The sequence below is a fragment of the Alligator mississippiensis genome, chromosome 16 (genome assembly GCF_030867095.1).
Source record: "Alligator mississippiensis isolate rAllMis1 chromosome 16, rAllMis1, whole genome shotgun sequence".
In the NCBI taxonomy this organism is placed as follows: Eukaryota; Metazoa; Chordata; order Crocodylia; family Alligatoridae; genus Alligator; species Alligator mississippiensis.
This window is the reverse complement of record NC_081839.1, coordinates 325852-339627: the sequence shown is the minus strand read 5'-3', so window position 1 is coordinate 339627 and position 13776 is coordinate 325852. Positions and strand designations below refer to the sequence as shown.

Here is a 13776-nt window from a genome sequence, read left to right as displayed (position 1 = left end):
GCATTCATATAAAGTCATATAAAGATTTTGTGTAAGCCGTTAGTTTTTGGCAGAATTTCTGTAACTCAATTGCCTGCCCTTAGATTTGTTTTTTTTAAATAGGAAGTGTTGCAAAAATGGTTTGGTTATTTTTGAAAACAAAATAAGGGAAAAGTATGTTGTTCTTCACATGTATACAAAGGAGGCTTTTTTTTGCTCTTTTGGGGGGGTCATTTATTGTTCTTTTTGTTTGTCTCGTGGGTCTGTGCTTTGGAGCTGGGACATGAAATTTAACAGTCAGAATTGCTGTGGTTATCAACCTTTTGCTGCTCTTGTGAATTACAGATCATAAGTCTTTGGTCAGTTCATCACTGACCAGGAAAAATTGATTGAATTTAACAACTAGATTGTCCACAGTCAAAGCTAGAATGATAATAGCATAATGTGAACAAATCAGACTTTTCAAAATTCTTGTTGCCATGGAGCTTGAAGGTCTCTGATCTCTGCCTTAATGAGCAGATCAGTGGTTCCCAACCTTTTTGCTGAGTGGGCTGGATTGGCAGTGCCTGGTCTGGATCCAGCCAGTGTTCCTGACCTGGTGACTGGGCAGGCACGGTGGCACAGTCTGGCCACACAGAGGAGGATGTAGGGGGGACAGGCTGGCCCCAACACAGCTCTGCAGGGGGAAGAAGCTTGACCCGGCAGATGGAAAGGGTGTGCCCAGGCCCCAGCCTGGCCCTGCAGAGAAGGATGTGGCATGGCTCAGCCCCAACAGGAGGGGAGGAGGTGTAGTCAGGCTCCAACCCAACCCAATGGGGAGGGAAAGGGGTGTGGCCCAGCCCCGATCCAGAAGTGGACAGGGTGGCCTGGGGAAGTGGGTATAGTTTGGCTTCAACCAGCTGCACAAGGGTCGGGGTCTAGGCATTTGGCAGGGGGGAGGGTGGCCATATTAACAGCCTCTGCTCCCCTGGTATCAAACTTTGTGACCCATGGGGAGTCCCAGTGGACAGGTGCCATGGCTCTCTGGGCTGCATTTGGCCTGTGGGCCAGAGGTTGAGCACCCCTGAAGTGGATGATCTGCCCAAGACAGTGGATGGGTTTTGATATCCTTGTGCTTAACATCTAGGCTAGGGGTGGTCAATTATTTGGACTGGAGGGCTGCTTCAGGAGTTTCAGTGAGCTGTTGCAGGTTGGGGGGAGGGTTGGGTAGTTGGTCCTGTCCTGCCCCAAGTTGTCAACCCTGTACCCACCACTGGGGGCGTTGGTTCCACAGACAGGGCATGAATTGCAGCTCTGCCCCAGTCACTGGCCCCATACTGTCACCACCCTCCTGTCCTGCTCCCATATGCCACTCCCTGCCTGCCTGCAGCCCTATCCCATCTGCCCAGCTCTGCATGCCCTACCCCCGGGGTTCCCAGGCCAGTCTTCATGGAGACCCCACCTTCCCACCCCACCTACTCTGTCTGACATCCCCATCAGTGACTGCGGAGTAGACTGGCAGAAGCAGCGGGGCAGAGTGAGCTGCCGCCAGACTGGGCTGCCAGGAAGCCCAGTCCATCTGCTTTGCTGCCCACACCTTGCTACATACCTGGGAACGGCAGAGACTGGCCGCACACGCCACAACCCAGGCTGCCTCCCACGTCTGGGCTGGACAGGGCCAAGGGACCAGCTGTGGGCCGGGTCAAATCCCTTAGTGGGGCAAATCTGCCCCTCAGGCGGTGTTTTGCTCACCCCTGATCCAAGCTAAAGATCAGGTTTGGGATGTGACCAAATTTATGGATTGGACCAGAGATGACCTATGGAAGTTTTAGGGAGGCAAATGAGAAGATGAGTGTTGGGGCTTTTATCTTTCCTGTCCATTCAACATGTAAAAAGTGTGTGTGTGGTAGACGTTAACAGACACACCCTGATCCTCAAGCATAGAAATCTACCTGAACAACGCTGTTTATAGGACTGGAACATTAAATAAAAAGATAAGAACATGAAAAATAAGTGAACAGTGTAGTTCAACTACTGTTACCAGAATAATTATAAAAACTTATGGGGGAGAGGAGGGGTGTATATGTATCTATGTATAATATAAGCTTATAAAAATGTTCCATAAGTATCCAGGGCATACAGTGTGCCCAAATTAGACTTTTCACTGTGTCATTTGTAGTTTCCTAGATTTCAAGTGTTACATTTATAACGAGCATAATAGATTTTTGTGAAGGGGTCCAAAAATTGTAATTCCAACTGATTTGTGTTATATTAGTGTGTGCTTTTTTGTCACTCCGTCAAAGTGGAAGTTATTTGATTATGATCCTTTTTTTTTTTACTCTTTCTTTTTAGCTTTCCACTGGGAATCCATTGTATGAGACATACTACAAACAAGTAAGTTTTTAATACTTTAATTTTTTTTAATTTAGTGCTTCTCTTGCTTCCCATACTTCATTCCAGTTTCTCTTCCTCAGCTTTATGGTAGCTGAATGTCAGTATTGCTCTAATATTGTCTGTCTAAGAAACTGGGAATTTGTACTTTTCCCCTCTTGTTTTTTGTAGTAAACTTACTTCAGTGAATTGTTAATGTTTGTGTTGCAGGTAGATCCCACATACACAGGGAGAGTTGGGGCTAGTGAAGCAGCTCTATTTCTTAAAAAGTCAGGTCTCTCGGACATCATCCTTGGGAAAGTAAGTTAAGTGTGTGCGTGTGAGAGAGAGAGAGATGTGGGGGGATGTGCATACAGTGTGTTATTGTTTTTATGCACCATGATCCAAGCTGATATTCAATGGACTTTTTTCTGAGAGAGAGAGAGAGAGGGAGCAATACACTGTAGCTCCATATTTCCGAATTCAAAGTTAGCTATAGATCTGTTTTACCACCCAGAACATCACTAGACCAAAGCTCTGTTTTGGTGGACTTTTTGAAAGCCTCAAAAGGCCACAGCAAATAGAATGGTTGAGAATTGGGAAGGTGACAGGATAGTTAATGAGGAAGGGGGCCAAGAGAGTGCTTGAAAAGAGGCAACCTGGCATATAAGAAGACTTTTCTAAAAACATGAGTCAATGCGTTAGATGGCACTAAGACAGTATGACTGAAAAGAACGTAGGTACCACCAGAACTAAAACAGAGATACCTAGAGCCTCGTAGACTAGTATAGTGATTCTCAACCAGGGTCCTGCAAAGTGCCATGCAATGTTAGCACTGCTAGGTGTGCAAACACCTACACATGATTCACAAGATAACTCAGAGATTTGAGACAGAAAAACTGCAAGGATCAGTGTACATTTCTGAAGTTTCTTTTGCAACTTAAGAGTTGCTCTATTGGTTTTCTATAGTCAAAAAATAAATTAAAGCTATGACCTGGTATTTTCCGAGGGGTGCCTTGAGTCTAGTGAGGTTGAAAACCACTAGACTAGTAAAAGTAAAGTGAATCCGAAGGAAAGAGACAGGACGTTATCAGAGACAATATGCAAAGATGAGATTATGTATAGGAAGCAGCAGTAGAAGAAAATGTCTTCAGCAGCCATATTTGTACAGATCTAAAGATGGGAGAAGTGAGAATCCAGGATAAAAGATATTTACAGTAATTAGGGTGAGAAATGATCAGGGTTTGGATAAACGCCTTAATAGTGCATGATGTCAGAAGAGGGTAGATTTTAAAGCTATTAAAGGTAGAAGTGCCAGAAAATAGTTGCAGTTCTTGTTGCCCTGTTGGAAAGTGCTCAGACAATATGGTGGTGATAGTACTATAACAACTAAATAGAAAGTAAGAAACCAAGCACCAGGACAGAAGAGTTAATGACTGACTAATTATTCAATAAGGCGAATAAACTTTTTAAAAAGTTATTTAATAAAGTATTAGAAAATTGCTTCCTCTCACTTGCCTGCAGATTTAGGACTACAGCATTTTGGAACGGTAATCCCCTGAAGAATAGGGAGTTCAGGAAAATGCCGGATCATAATTTTTTGTGTATTGTTTGTGATATGATGCTGCAAGAGAGCATCAGATTTGGTGTGGGTCAGAGCTTCTTGAAGGCATTGACTTCATTGAGGTTTGGATTAGAAACTGTGTGAAGGAGAAGCAGATTTTAAATTAAAGAGCATTTTGTTTTTTAACTTACATTTTGTTAATGATGTAAAAATTTAATCTTTGTAGTTCAGATGTTGAAACTTCCAGCAGACAATTCAAGTATGAATGTTTGATATTTGAACTCCCCAACATAATGAATTTTAGAGCCTGATTTTTATTATCTGTTTTTTTCATAGATATGGGATTTGGCTGACCCAGAGGGTAAAGGATACTTGGATAAACAGGTATAAAAAATATCTAGCATAGATCAATCAGATGGCTCTAGAATTTGGGTTCTGATTCAGGAAATCGTTTTTATTCAGAATATCACTTTAAGCAAGTACTTAAGCCCCTTTCAAGTTAAGTGTGTTCTTGCATATTTTACGGTATCGGGGATTTTTTTCCCAGTACTTCTCAAAGCCAAATATATATATATATATATATATATATATATATATATATATATATGGTAGGTATATCTACCATTCAAGAGTAGTGTAATTAGAAACTTTTAATAAGAGTAAACTGGAGATGTTTCCATTGGTATGATTTTATATCATTGAATTGGGGGGTCATCTTAAATTCACCTCGTCCCCGCCTCTGCAGCAGGGAAAGTAGAGGTTGAGGATCAGGCGGCAAGACCCCCACCCCTTGGTTCCCAGTCTCTTACCCCCTTAATCTGTGCCTGCTCCTGGCTGCCTGTCGCCCAGCTGCTTACCGTCTGCAGTGGCTCCAGCTCCAGGACAATTAGCAGTGGCCTCAGCCTTGACCTGGCTCAGCCAGGCAGAAGCAGCAGTTGCAGCAGCAGCTCTGGGCTGCACCAGGGCCAGAGTAGAAACTAAGTGGGGGGTGGGGAGAGGAGCAGGGAGCAGGAGGATGGGCTGTGCGGTCTCCCCCATACTCCCTCCAAGTCCCCCACCACATAATCTCCCCTGCTCTTCCCCTTTCATGTGCCCCTATCCCTGCAGCCCCCCCACCCCACCCCACCCCACCCCACCCCAGCCAAGGCAATGGCTTGTCTCCAGCTTTGCCCCAGAGTCAGGGCTGCAGCAGCCACCTCCCCGGCCAGTACTCAAATGCAAAATGAGGCCCCCGCCCCTCCCCTCCCCCACTTGTTGATGGGAAGTGGAGGGTGGGAATCTCCTCTTGGATTTGAATAAATACATTAAACCAACAGGTTGGAATGAGAGTATAATTAGTTGAACATCCCTGCTCCTGTGCTTTCACTTAGCCAAGTTACCTTTACCATTTTATAAAAAACAGTATATAGATGATTCTGCTTAAAAATAATTATTTAGCCTAGTTCCTTGCTTCAGTAGAATACACTGAGTTTCCTTGTCCATTGAATTTTTAGGGTTTCTTTGTTGCGTTGCGACTCGTAGCATGTGCACAGAATGGCCATGATGTTACCTTGAGCAATCTAACTTTGACTGTGCCACTTCCTAAATTTGTAAGTAACTTTTAAATTCAGAAATTAAACTTAAAAACAGAAAAAGAAACCTAGAATAGTCTTTTTTACCTTACAGATTGACTACTAGTAGCTAGACACAGATTGTAAGTTCTTTGGGGCAGGGTCCTTCTTGGTTTGTGTGTATATAGAACTTAGCACCACAGGGAACTTGTCCATGCCTGAGTCTTGTAGCGGTGGGAGTAATACAAATTAATCTGACATTTTAATTTGTTTTTCTATTTGCATAAAACATACAAGAGTGACCCCCGTCCTCCCACATGATGGCAAAATGTATATGTGTATATATTTCATATGTATAGATACTTTTAAGAGAATTAGGCAATAAAAAGAAAGTTGACATGTGTGATAATGTTATGTTGTAATCTTGTTCTGTTTTATTTTACTTTTAGCATGAAAGTGGTAGCCCCTTATTGATCACTCCTCCTTCAACAGAAAGTCACTGGGCTGTTAGGGTAAGTGTACAGGATAGTGCATTTGCATCCAATCTTTGCATGTAAAAGGTGTCTTTTTGTTAATGTGATTATTTTCTTGTTAGCAAAATTATATTTTAGACATTGGAAAACCTTTCTATTATAGAAGTAGACTTGGGCACATGGGACACACAATATTAGTATGTATTTTATACTTGTGATAAACTTCTGTCAACATTTGACATAATATTTTGTTAAGAGATATTGTTAGTCAAGATTGTGTTCTCAGAGCCTTGCTTTGTTTAGCTTTTTTGCAAGAATTGATGGATAGAATGGAACGCATGCTCAGAAAACGTTTGGACTTAGAGCCACCTGTAGATCAGTGAAGATCTTTACCAAATCCATCTCCATGTGTGGTCTGTTTGAAACTTGAGTCCATCGCTGCCTTGGCACGTAGTATTTTTTGCCCGTGTTCTGGTTTCATAGAACAGAGTAGTTTGGAGTGTAATTTGTGAATTTTAAATTTTGATTATAAACTTAAAATTAAATTTATTTTCTGGATGATATATGATCAAATTATTTTAAAAACACATTTCCACATTGCACAGTATAGTCTAAGGTAGAGAACAATATTGCTGAAAATAACAGTTCTTAGTAAAGTAGATGATTTCTGAAAGTTGCATAGTTTAAAATCTGGGCACAGAGATGTTAAACACAATCATTTGTCTTTCCAGTCTGCTAAAGAAACTTTATTGTATGTTGTGCATCAGTTTTGCTACTATGATATAATCCCTTTTTGAAACTTCCAAAAACTTCTTCTCATGCAGAGAGAATAATCTCCAAAAGTTATTGCCATGACTTTTAAAACTAAGTACAATAGAGTGCTTAAGGTGTATAGCATGAAAACTTGAAAGATAAAATGATAGATTACTGACCAGTCTCTGAGTTTTTGCAAGATCTCTTTTTTGACACTCACACAGGCACACTTTTTTACTTATTCAGGCTATTTCTTACCAACTAGGTGGAAGAAAAAGCAAAGTTTGATGGTATTTTTGAAAGCCTTTTGCCAGTAAATGGCTTACTTTCAGGAGACAAAGTAAAACCAGTACTGATGAACTCAAAACTACCTCTTGATATCCTAGGAAGGGTAAGTCTCCCATAAGTGTTACCTAGATCCTCCTTTAACTTTGGTTTTGTGAAATTAAATACTTAATGTAATTGGTCATAATAGCAGTAGTTTAAATACAAGCAGTATTTCAGATATACGCCTTTCTTGTTAAAAGCTGGCAAAAGTTAAGCTTTTCAAATCATTATTTAGGCAATTATGTAAGTGGTCCATTTTTAAAAATCTGTGTGTTAATTTGTATTTTCACTATTTTAAATTTGTTTCTGAACTCTTATATTGTGTCTAAATTACTATAGGTCTGGGATCTCAGTGATATTGATAAAGATGGACACCTGGATAAAGATGAATTTGCTGTGGTACGTCTTTGTTTCCAAAATAGCACTGGTGAGGCTTCCATTTTGGGCACAGAACTTCAGAAGAGAACTTGACAAATTGGAAGGAGTCCAGTGGAGAGCAACAAATATTTGTAGAGGCCTAGGAAACATGACATACAGGAAAACTGTGGAAGAACTGGGATTATTCAGTCTGCAGAAGAGAAGACGGAGTGGGGATTTGATAAAAACCTTCTAATATATGAAGGATGGTTAGAAAGAGAATGGTGATGGAATATTCTTTGTGGATGCAGATACAAGAGGAGTCTCAAATTGCAAAAATGGAAATTTAATTGGACATTAGGAAGAACTTGTTCCCTATGAAGGTAGTTAAGCATTGAAACAGATGACCTAGAGAGATTGTGGAATCTCCATCCTTAAGAGCCTTTAAGAGCAGGTTAGACAAATATTTGTCTGAGGTGGTTCAGGCAGGATCATCCCTGCCTAAGCCTTGACCAGGGTGTTGTACAAAGTGATCACCTCAGGTCCTGTCCAGCTCAAATTTTTTCTATTAAATTTACAGAAAGTTTGACCACGTAAATGTGTGCCATTGCTTCCTGAAATTGTTTGTTGTTACAGCTTCCTCTTTTCTGGCCTCCTGTTGCTCACATTGTCCTTACTCTGAGTCGTTCAAAATACAGCTATTAAAATGCTGTTCCTCCTTGAAAACCTCTGCTGACTATTACTTACCAGTGTTTAAACCCTTACATTCCTGACCATCTATATGTCTCTTGTGGCCTATATCTCTTTTCTGTCGTGTTCTTTCTCTCGTGTTTAGATATGTGCTATTTGGAATTTTGTGTGTGTTCCTCTTTATTAACATGTTTTATAGATGGATTTTGCCTTTACCGTTACAGGCAATGCATTTGGTTTATAGAGCTCTTGAGAAAGAGCCAGTTCCTTCAGTATTACCCCCATCACTTATTCCACCTTCCAAAAGAAAGAAGGCACCTGCTTTTCCTGGTGCAGTTCCTGTTCTCCCTGCAAGCCCTCCACCTAAAGACAGCCTTCGTTCTACTCCATCACATGGCAGTGTAAACAGCCTAAATAGTACCGGGAGTTTGTCTCCCAAACACAGCATCAAACAAGCACAGGTACAAGTTTCATGTTTTGTTTTTAATTTTATTTGCAGGGAACTACAGAATAAATAAACTACTTCTTGCTGGATAATTTTTCTCCCTAATGTTTCTTGAAAAGCACTCAGTGACAAAAGGGTGGCTAGAACAGAAAATTGTAAGTTGTATTTGTCACAACACTCTGTTCAACATTACCTTTAGTGGTATGATTAGCAGTTTGGGCTTGTGCCAGAAAAATATTAATTCTGCTTCAGCCCTAGCACCAAAGGAGGAATGAATCTGCACCTGAGACTCAAATATGGATCTCTACCTTTGCAATGTGGAGCCCTGATACTAACAATTCCTCTCAGCCTACCTATTCCGTGTATAAATAAGAAACATGGTTTTTGACAGAATCAGTTTATTCCTAAGATTGTCATATATGTTATAAATCCTAAAACATTAACGAAGGGAAGAGAAATGTCTGTATGCTGGTGACAAACTTAATCGTACAAGATGCTGAGCACCTCCAGCTGCAGTGGGTTTGTATCTGGCATGATTGAACCCAGGTGTACATTTGATTTTTGGCTAAATTAATGACATTTATTTTTACAGCCATCTTTGAATTGGGTGGTACCAATGTCTGACAAAATGCGATATGATGAAATCTTCTTAAAAACTGATATGGACATGGATGGTTATGTGAGTGGTCAAGAAGTGAAGGATATTTTTATGCACTCAGGACTTTCTCAGAATCTCTTGGCACACATATGGTAAGGTTTCATCTCGAGTTCTGTCTTCTTTGCCATAGACAGAATCTGAAACTAACAGTTCCCTTGCTGACATTTACATCTATTATCTTTTGTATTTTTAGTATTTTTTACTGTAGGACAGATAATATTTTTCCCTTTTTTTTCTCTATACAGATTAAGACCTTGCAAATTAGGCAGCATTAGAGTCCTGTGCCACTTTGAAAATACACGTCCCGCCTTATTTTGTCATTGTAATGATAGGCATATCTTGCAGTGGGTGCTTCTACTTTATACACCAGTTCATTAAGGGTGAGAGGGTGGTGATGATGACTTAAGGATTCCTGTCAATCAACTGGCTAAAAGTATGTGTGTGGGGGGTGGGATCCAAATATTGTTAGCTAAGTGTTTTAAGAAAAGATGTCCTATTTTTATAGAATTGTCCCAGTAGGGTAATGGATGCTAAGGCCAAAACAAACAAAAAAAATCAGTCTATTTGTTTCTCAGATTCCATTGTAACAACAGCAGATATTCAATTTATAAGACATTTTGACTTATAATAAGACTAAACAATTCCTAACAGGGCCTTGGCAGACACAAGACAGATGGGAAAGCTAAGCAAAGATCAGTTTGCCTTAGCCATGTATCTCATTCAACAGAAGGTCAGTAAAGGGATTGATCCTCCACAAGTGTTGTCCCCAGATATGATCCCTCCTACAGAGAGGAGTACTCCCATACAAGTAAGTAATTGTTTATTAATAGACATATTGCTCTATTTTTACCTTTGTGTTCTGAAAGTAACTAGTTTGGAGAGTTTATTAATGTTCTAATTTATATCTTGTTACACATCACAGTGTAAAATTTCAATTTAGAAGAATTGTTGCCTATCTTCTGCTGTTTAACCAAGATTCTGGAATATAAATATATATATATATATATTACATTAATTGGTTAGGAATTGAGAAATTCCTGTTGGATTACGTTTCTGTTGACTCAGTTGTTTCAGAAATTAAACCAGTTTCAGAGACCGTATCTTTTGCTAGGAAACATTCCTGTTGGGCTGGGAGAGGATAAGACTCTTGAACCATGTTAAGTGGTGGTGATATGCTGCCCGTTCTAATTCTGTTTTAGAGAAATCCCTTTCAGCATCAGGATGATGGGTTAAGTCAGACCACTCTTTCTTTTGTCTTTCTTTTTTTTGGGGGGGGGAGGCCAGGGGAGGTGGAGGCTAGGCAAATCCAGATGGCTGAAAGGTTAGTAGTATTAATGAAAATCTTGTCTGTTTCAGCCATATTTCCAAAGCTGAACTGTTCATTCACTGTTTTGTCACAGCCTTTCTGATTATCCTTTCAACGTTAAGTGCTTTTTGAAAATGTTACTGCTATTGGAGTCCCTTTTTCAAAAGTGACTTTAGGTGCTTAGCTGCTTGTTGTTTTTGAAAATAGAGTTTAGGCCTTCAATGGTTTTAGCCAAAGTCTGACACATGCGATGGATCTCTCTTCTATAGACAGCCAATACTACAGATAATAAGTGAAAAGGAGAGGTTGACTCTAAAAGCAGTATGGAGTAGAGAGACCTGTGCCAAGACAAACAGGGCAACTTTAACCTTGCTTCATTCAGGGTTATTTAGGATGGTTTAGTCAACTCATATTGCTACAGAAATGTGTAGCTGTAGCAGTTGGATCATAACAGGTGATGCACACTACAAAGCAACAGCTCTCTTTTCCCTTTTAAAGTTGTTAAAAAGTATGTTTGTCCACCCCTAAAATTAATGTAATAAAAAGAACTCTGCAGTATGTTGTGTTAAAAAAGTATTTAAATATCACAGGTCTTCAGAATATCAAACCAATAAGGAAAACTAAAGGTACCTACAGATATTTAGGGGCCACAGACTAACTCATGGCAGTTTACGCAAAGCACCATGAATTAGAGGGCTACCCCCTTACCCAACAGATGTTCACCTGTTGGGTCAGGGGGGCTCAGGCTTATCTGCATTGGCCCTGGCCAGCAGGAGGGGGCACTTCAGCAGGCTCCGAGGTGGTTGCTCCCCAGGCCCTACCCTCTGTCACCGGCGGAGGAAGGGGGAGAGAAAGGGAGCAGCATGCAGCTGGCAGCTGGGCAGTGCCTGGCCGGAGCTGGAGGGAGGCTCGGGGTGGAACGGAGTGAGTCCCCTTGCCTCGTGGGGCCAATCCCCCCCGGCTACTCTGGCTGGTGCACTGGGGGAAGCCAAGCTGAGCCCATGAGATGGGGAGGCTCTGTTCTACCCTGGCCCTCTTTCCCCCCACCCACTTTGCCCATGGCAAAGCTGAGCTGGCAGCTTCTGCTGCCACTGTCAAGAGGCCCAGGGAAGGGAGCCTCCCTCCCTCGCAGGCCCCCCAGATACCCCAGCTGGGGTACTGGGGGGGAACTGGGCCAGGGCCACAGGTAAGGGACCCCTTCCACCACCCCTGTCCCCCTCCTTCCCCTGCTGACAGCCTTGGGGGCACAAGAGCACCAGCGCAGCCCTGCAAAGGCGCTAAAAATGAACCCTTGAGAGAACACAAGTTCCCTAAGGTGCTGTGTTCTATATCACCTTCAGCTAATAGCTAATTTGATGAGGATTCATTTTTCATGTGATTGGCCATTTTAAAAGCACTCTGCAGCCATACATGTGTATTGTGTCATGGCTGTAGCATGCTTTCAGGGGCCCAATCACACAAAAAATGCAATGTGTGTAAATGCGCTAAGAAGAATCAGTGTCATTCCCTCATAAACACTGTTACTTTTTAGAGGGCTAGAAACATTTTACTCATGAACTTTAGTCATAAATCCCAAGTCTCCTCAGTGACTTTATTAAAAGTTTGCATGCCACAGAGGTAAGGAGAAAGCCTTCAGTCTGGCCCCTTCACTTCCATAATGAATGCTTCTCACTGTGGGATATGAAAACTTCACTGTTTACAGCGGAACCCGAGGAAGAGCACTTTGTGTCCAAAAGGTAGTCTTTCTATTCCATCTATATAGTTTGTTCAATAAAAGATATTAATGAAAAAACTCTCTTGCTGTAGGAGATGCCTAAATGCTGCTTTAAAGGAAATAGGCATGTTGAAATCTACATGTCTTATACTTAGAGAAGGGTACAGACTTGAAATACTTGAGATGAAAGAATGGGCCCAATTCAGTCATTGGGAGTTTTGCCATTTTCTTGGAGAGGGACAAGGGCAGGTTATGTTCCTTGATATTTAATTCTGCCACAGCCATTGATTTATACTCTGAACATGTGGAGGTCCCTTGTCTTCTCTGTGCCTCAGTTAACATCTATTAAATATGGATTGATAATATGCTCCTACCTCAAGGAGGGCAAGCTCAGTACTATGTAGAGTGCTTTGATGTCCTGTTAAGGAAGGTACAAAGTGAGGTGTGGTCTTAACTCTGTCTCAAGTTTTTTGTAAATAATGCATCCTGGTTGTTAATTTGCTTTGTAAAGGAATATTCTGGTTTTTTTCAGGATAGCTCAAGTTCTGTTGGGTCAGGAGAATTTACAGGAGTAAAAGAACTTGATGATATTAGTCAAGAGATAGCACAGCTACAAAGGTAAACTTAGTGAACTGTTAAAATATTCTGACCATTATTCTGAATCCCAATAATGGAAGATCTTCCTTCCTAAGGAAAGCTCTGTACAAAATTACGTGTTGTGTAACGTGTATTGTTTCAAATCTTTATATATAGTTTTTTGAAATATCTTAAAGAAAAGAATCCTCCGTGAAATAATTAAAATGTTGCATCTATTCCTGCCATATCATAGGAAATTCGGTATCTTGCAGACTTGTTATTAGTTACAATCGTCCTCTCTTCCCTCAGCTGTTGTTAGTATACATTGGTCTTGTCACTATTGTCAGTTACGTACTGGTTGTGATGAAAGAGGCCATTTTGTGCCTAGCTACAAGTAATATCAAACTGTTGTCACTCGGATTGACTTTGGGTTTTAATGGACATTCACTTCATACTGTTGAACATGTCTTCTGGTTATGCTTACCAAATAAGGAGCTGTGCATTCATTATTGAGTATGGCACAGTGGGTTTTTTACTACTTCTCTCCCTTTCCCTCCATTGCGCTTGGAGTGTGTAGTTCATTTGGTAACGCATTTATGTGGTGTCATTTTATTTTGGTTGTTTTGGTTTTTTTTTTATTTAACAAGAAACTATTGGAAATGGGACCCTAGCACCTTTTACGTAGTTGAGTCCAGCTGTCTGTTTTATTTTTTTATAGCCTAAGTCAGTGATTCTCAACCAGGGTGCCATGAGATCCTTTCAAGGATCCCATGCAATGTTAGCATTGTTAGGTGTGCAAACATGATTCACAAGGTAACCAGAGATTTCAAATAGGATTTCATAATGTTAAAAACATTCCGACCTCCTTGGGGTCTTTCTGAGTTCTTTACAACAGAAGAATTGTTTTGTTATTTTTTCTGTAGTCAAAAAACAAGGTGAAAACTAAGAGTTGGCATTTTCTGATGGGGGCCTTGAGTGTAAAAAAGGTTGAAAACCAGTGGCCTGATTGGTTTCTTCTGAAATCTGACTGATGTA

At 40.9% G+C, this 13776-nt stretch overlaps 1 protein-coding gene across 6 annotated transcripts in view; it reads left to right on the top strand.

Moving 5' to 3' along the window:
* The window catches only part of EPS15L1 (epidermal growth factor receptor pathway substrate 15 like 1), a 57094-nt gene that overhangs the window by 2969 nt on the left and 40349 nt on the right, over nt 1-13776 (top strand). For all 6 annotated transcript variants that reach the window (XM_059719813.1, XM_059719812.1, XM_059719817.1 and 3 more), the window contains exons 2-12: nt 2311-2352; nt 2560-2649; nt 4229-4276; nt 5386-5481; nt 5892-5954; nt 6934-7059; nt 7335-7394; nt 8267-8503; nt 9080-9237; nt 9797-9953; nt 12698-12783. In XM_059719813.1, the coding sequence (XP_059575796.1) occupies nt 2311-2352; nt 2560-2649; nt 4229-4276; nt 5386-5481; nt 5892-5954; nt 6934-7059; nt 7335-7394; nt 8267-8503; nt 9080-9237; nt 9797-9953; nt 12698-12783 (1163 nt within the window). The remainder of the gene's footprint in view (nt 1-2310; nt 2353-2559; nt 2650-4228; nt 4277-5385; nt 5482-5891; nt 5955-6933; nt 7060-7334; nt 7395-8266; nt 8504-9079; nt 9238-9796; nt 9954-12697; nt 12784-13776) is intronic.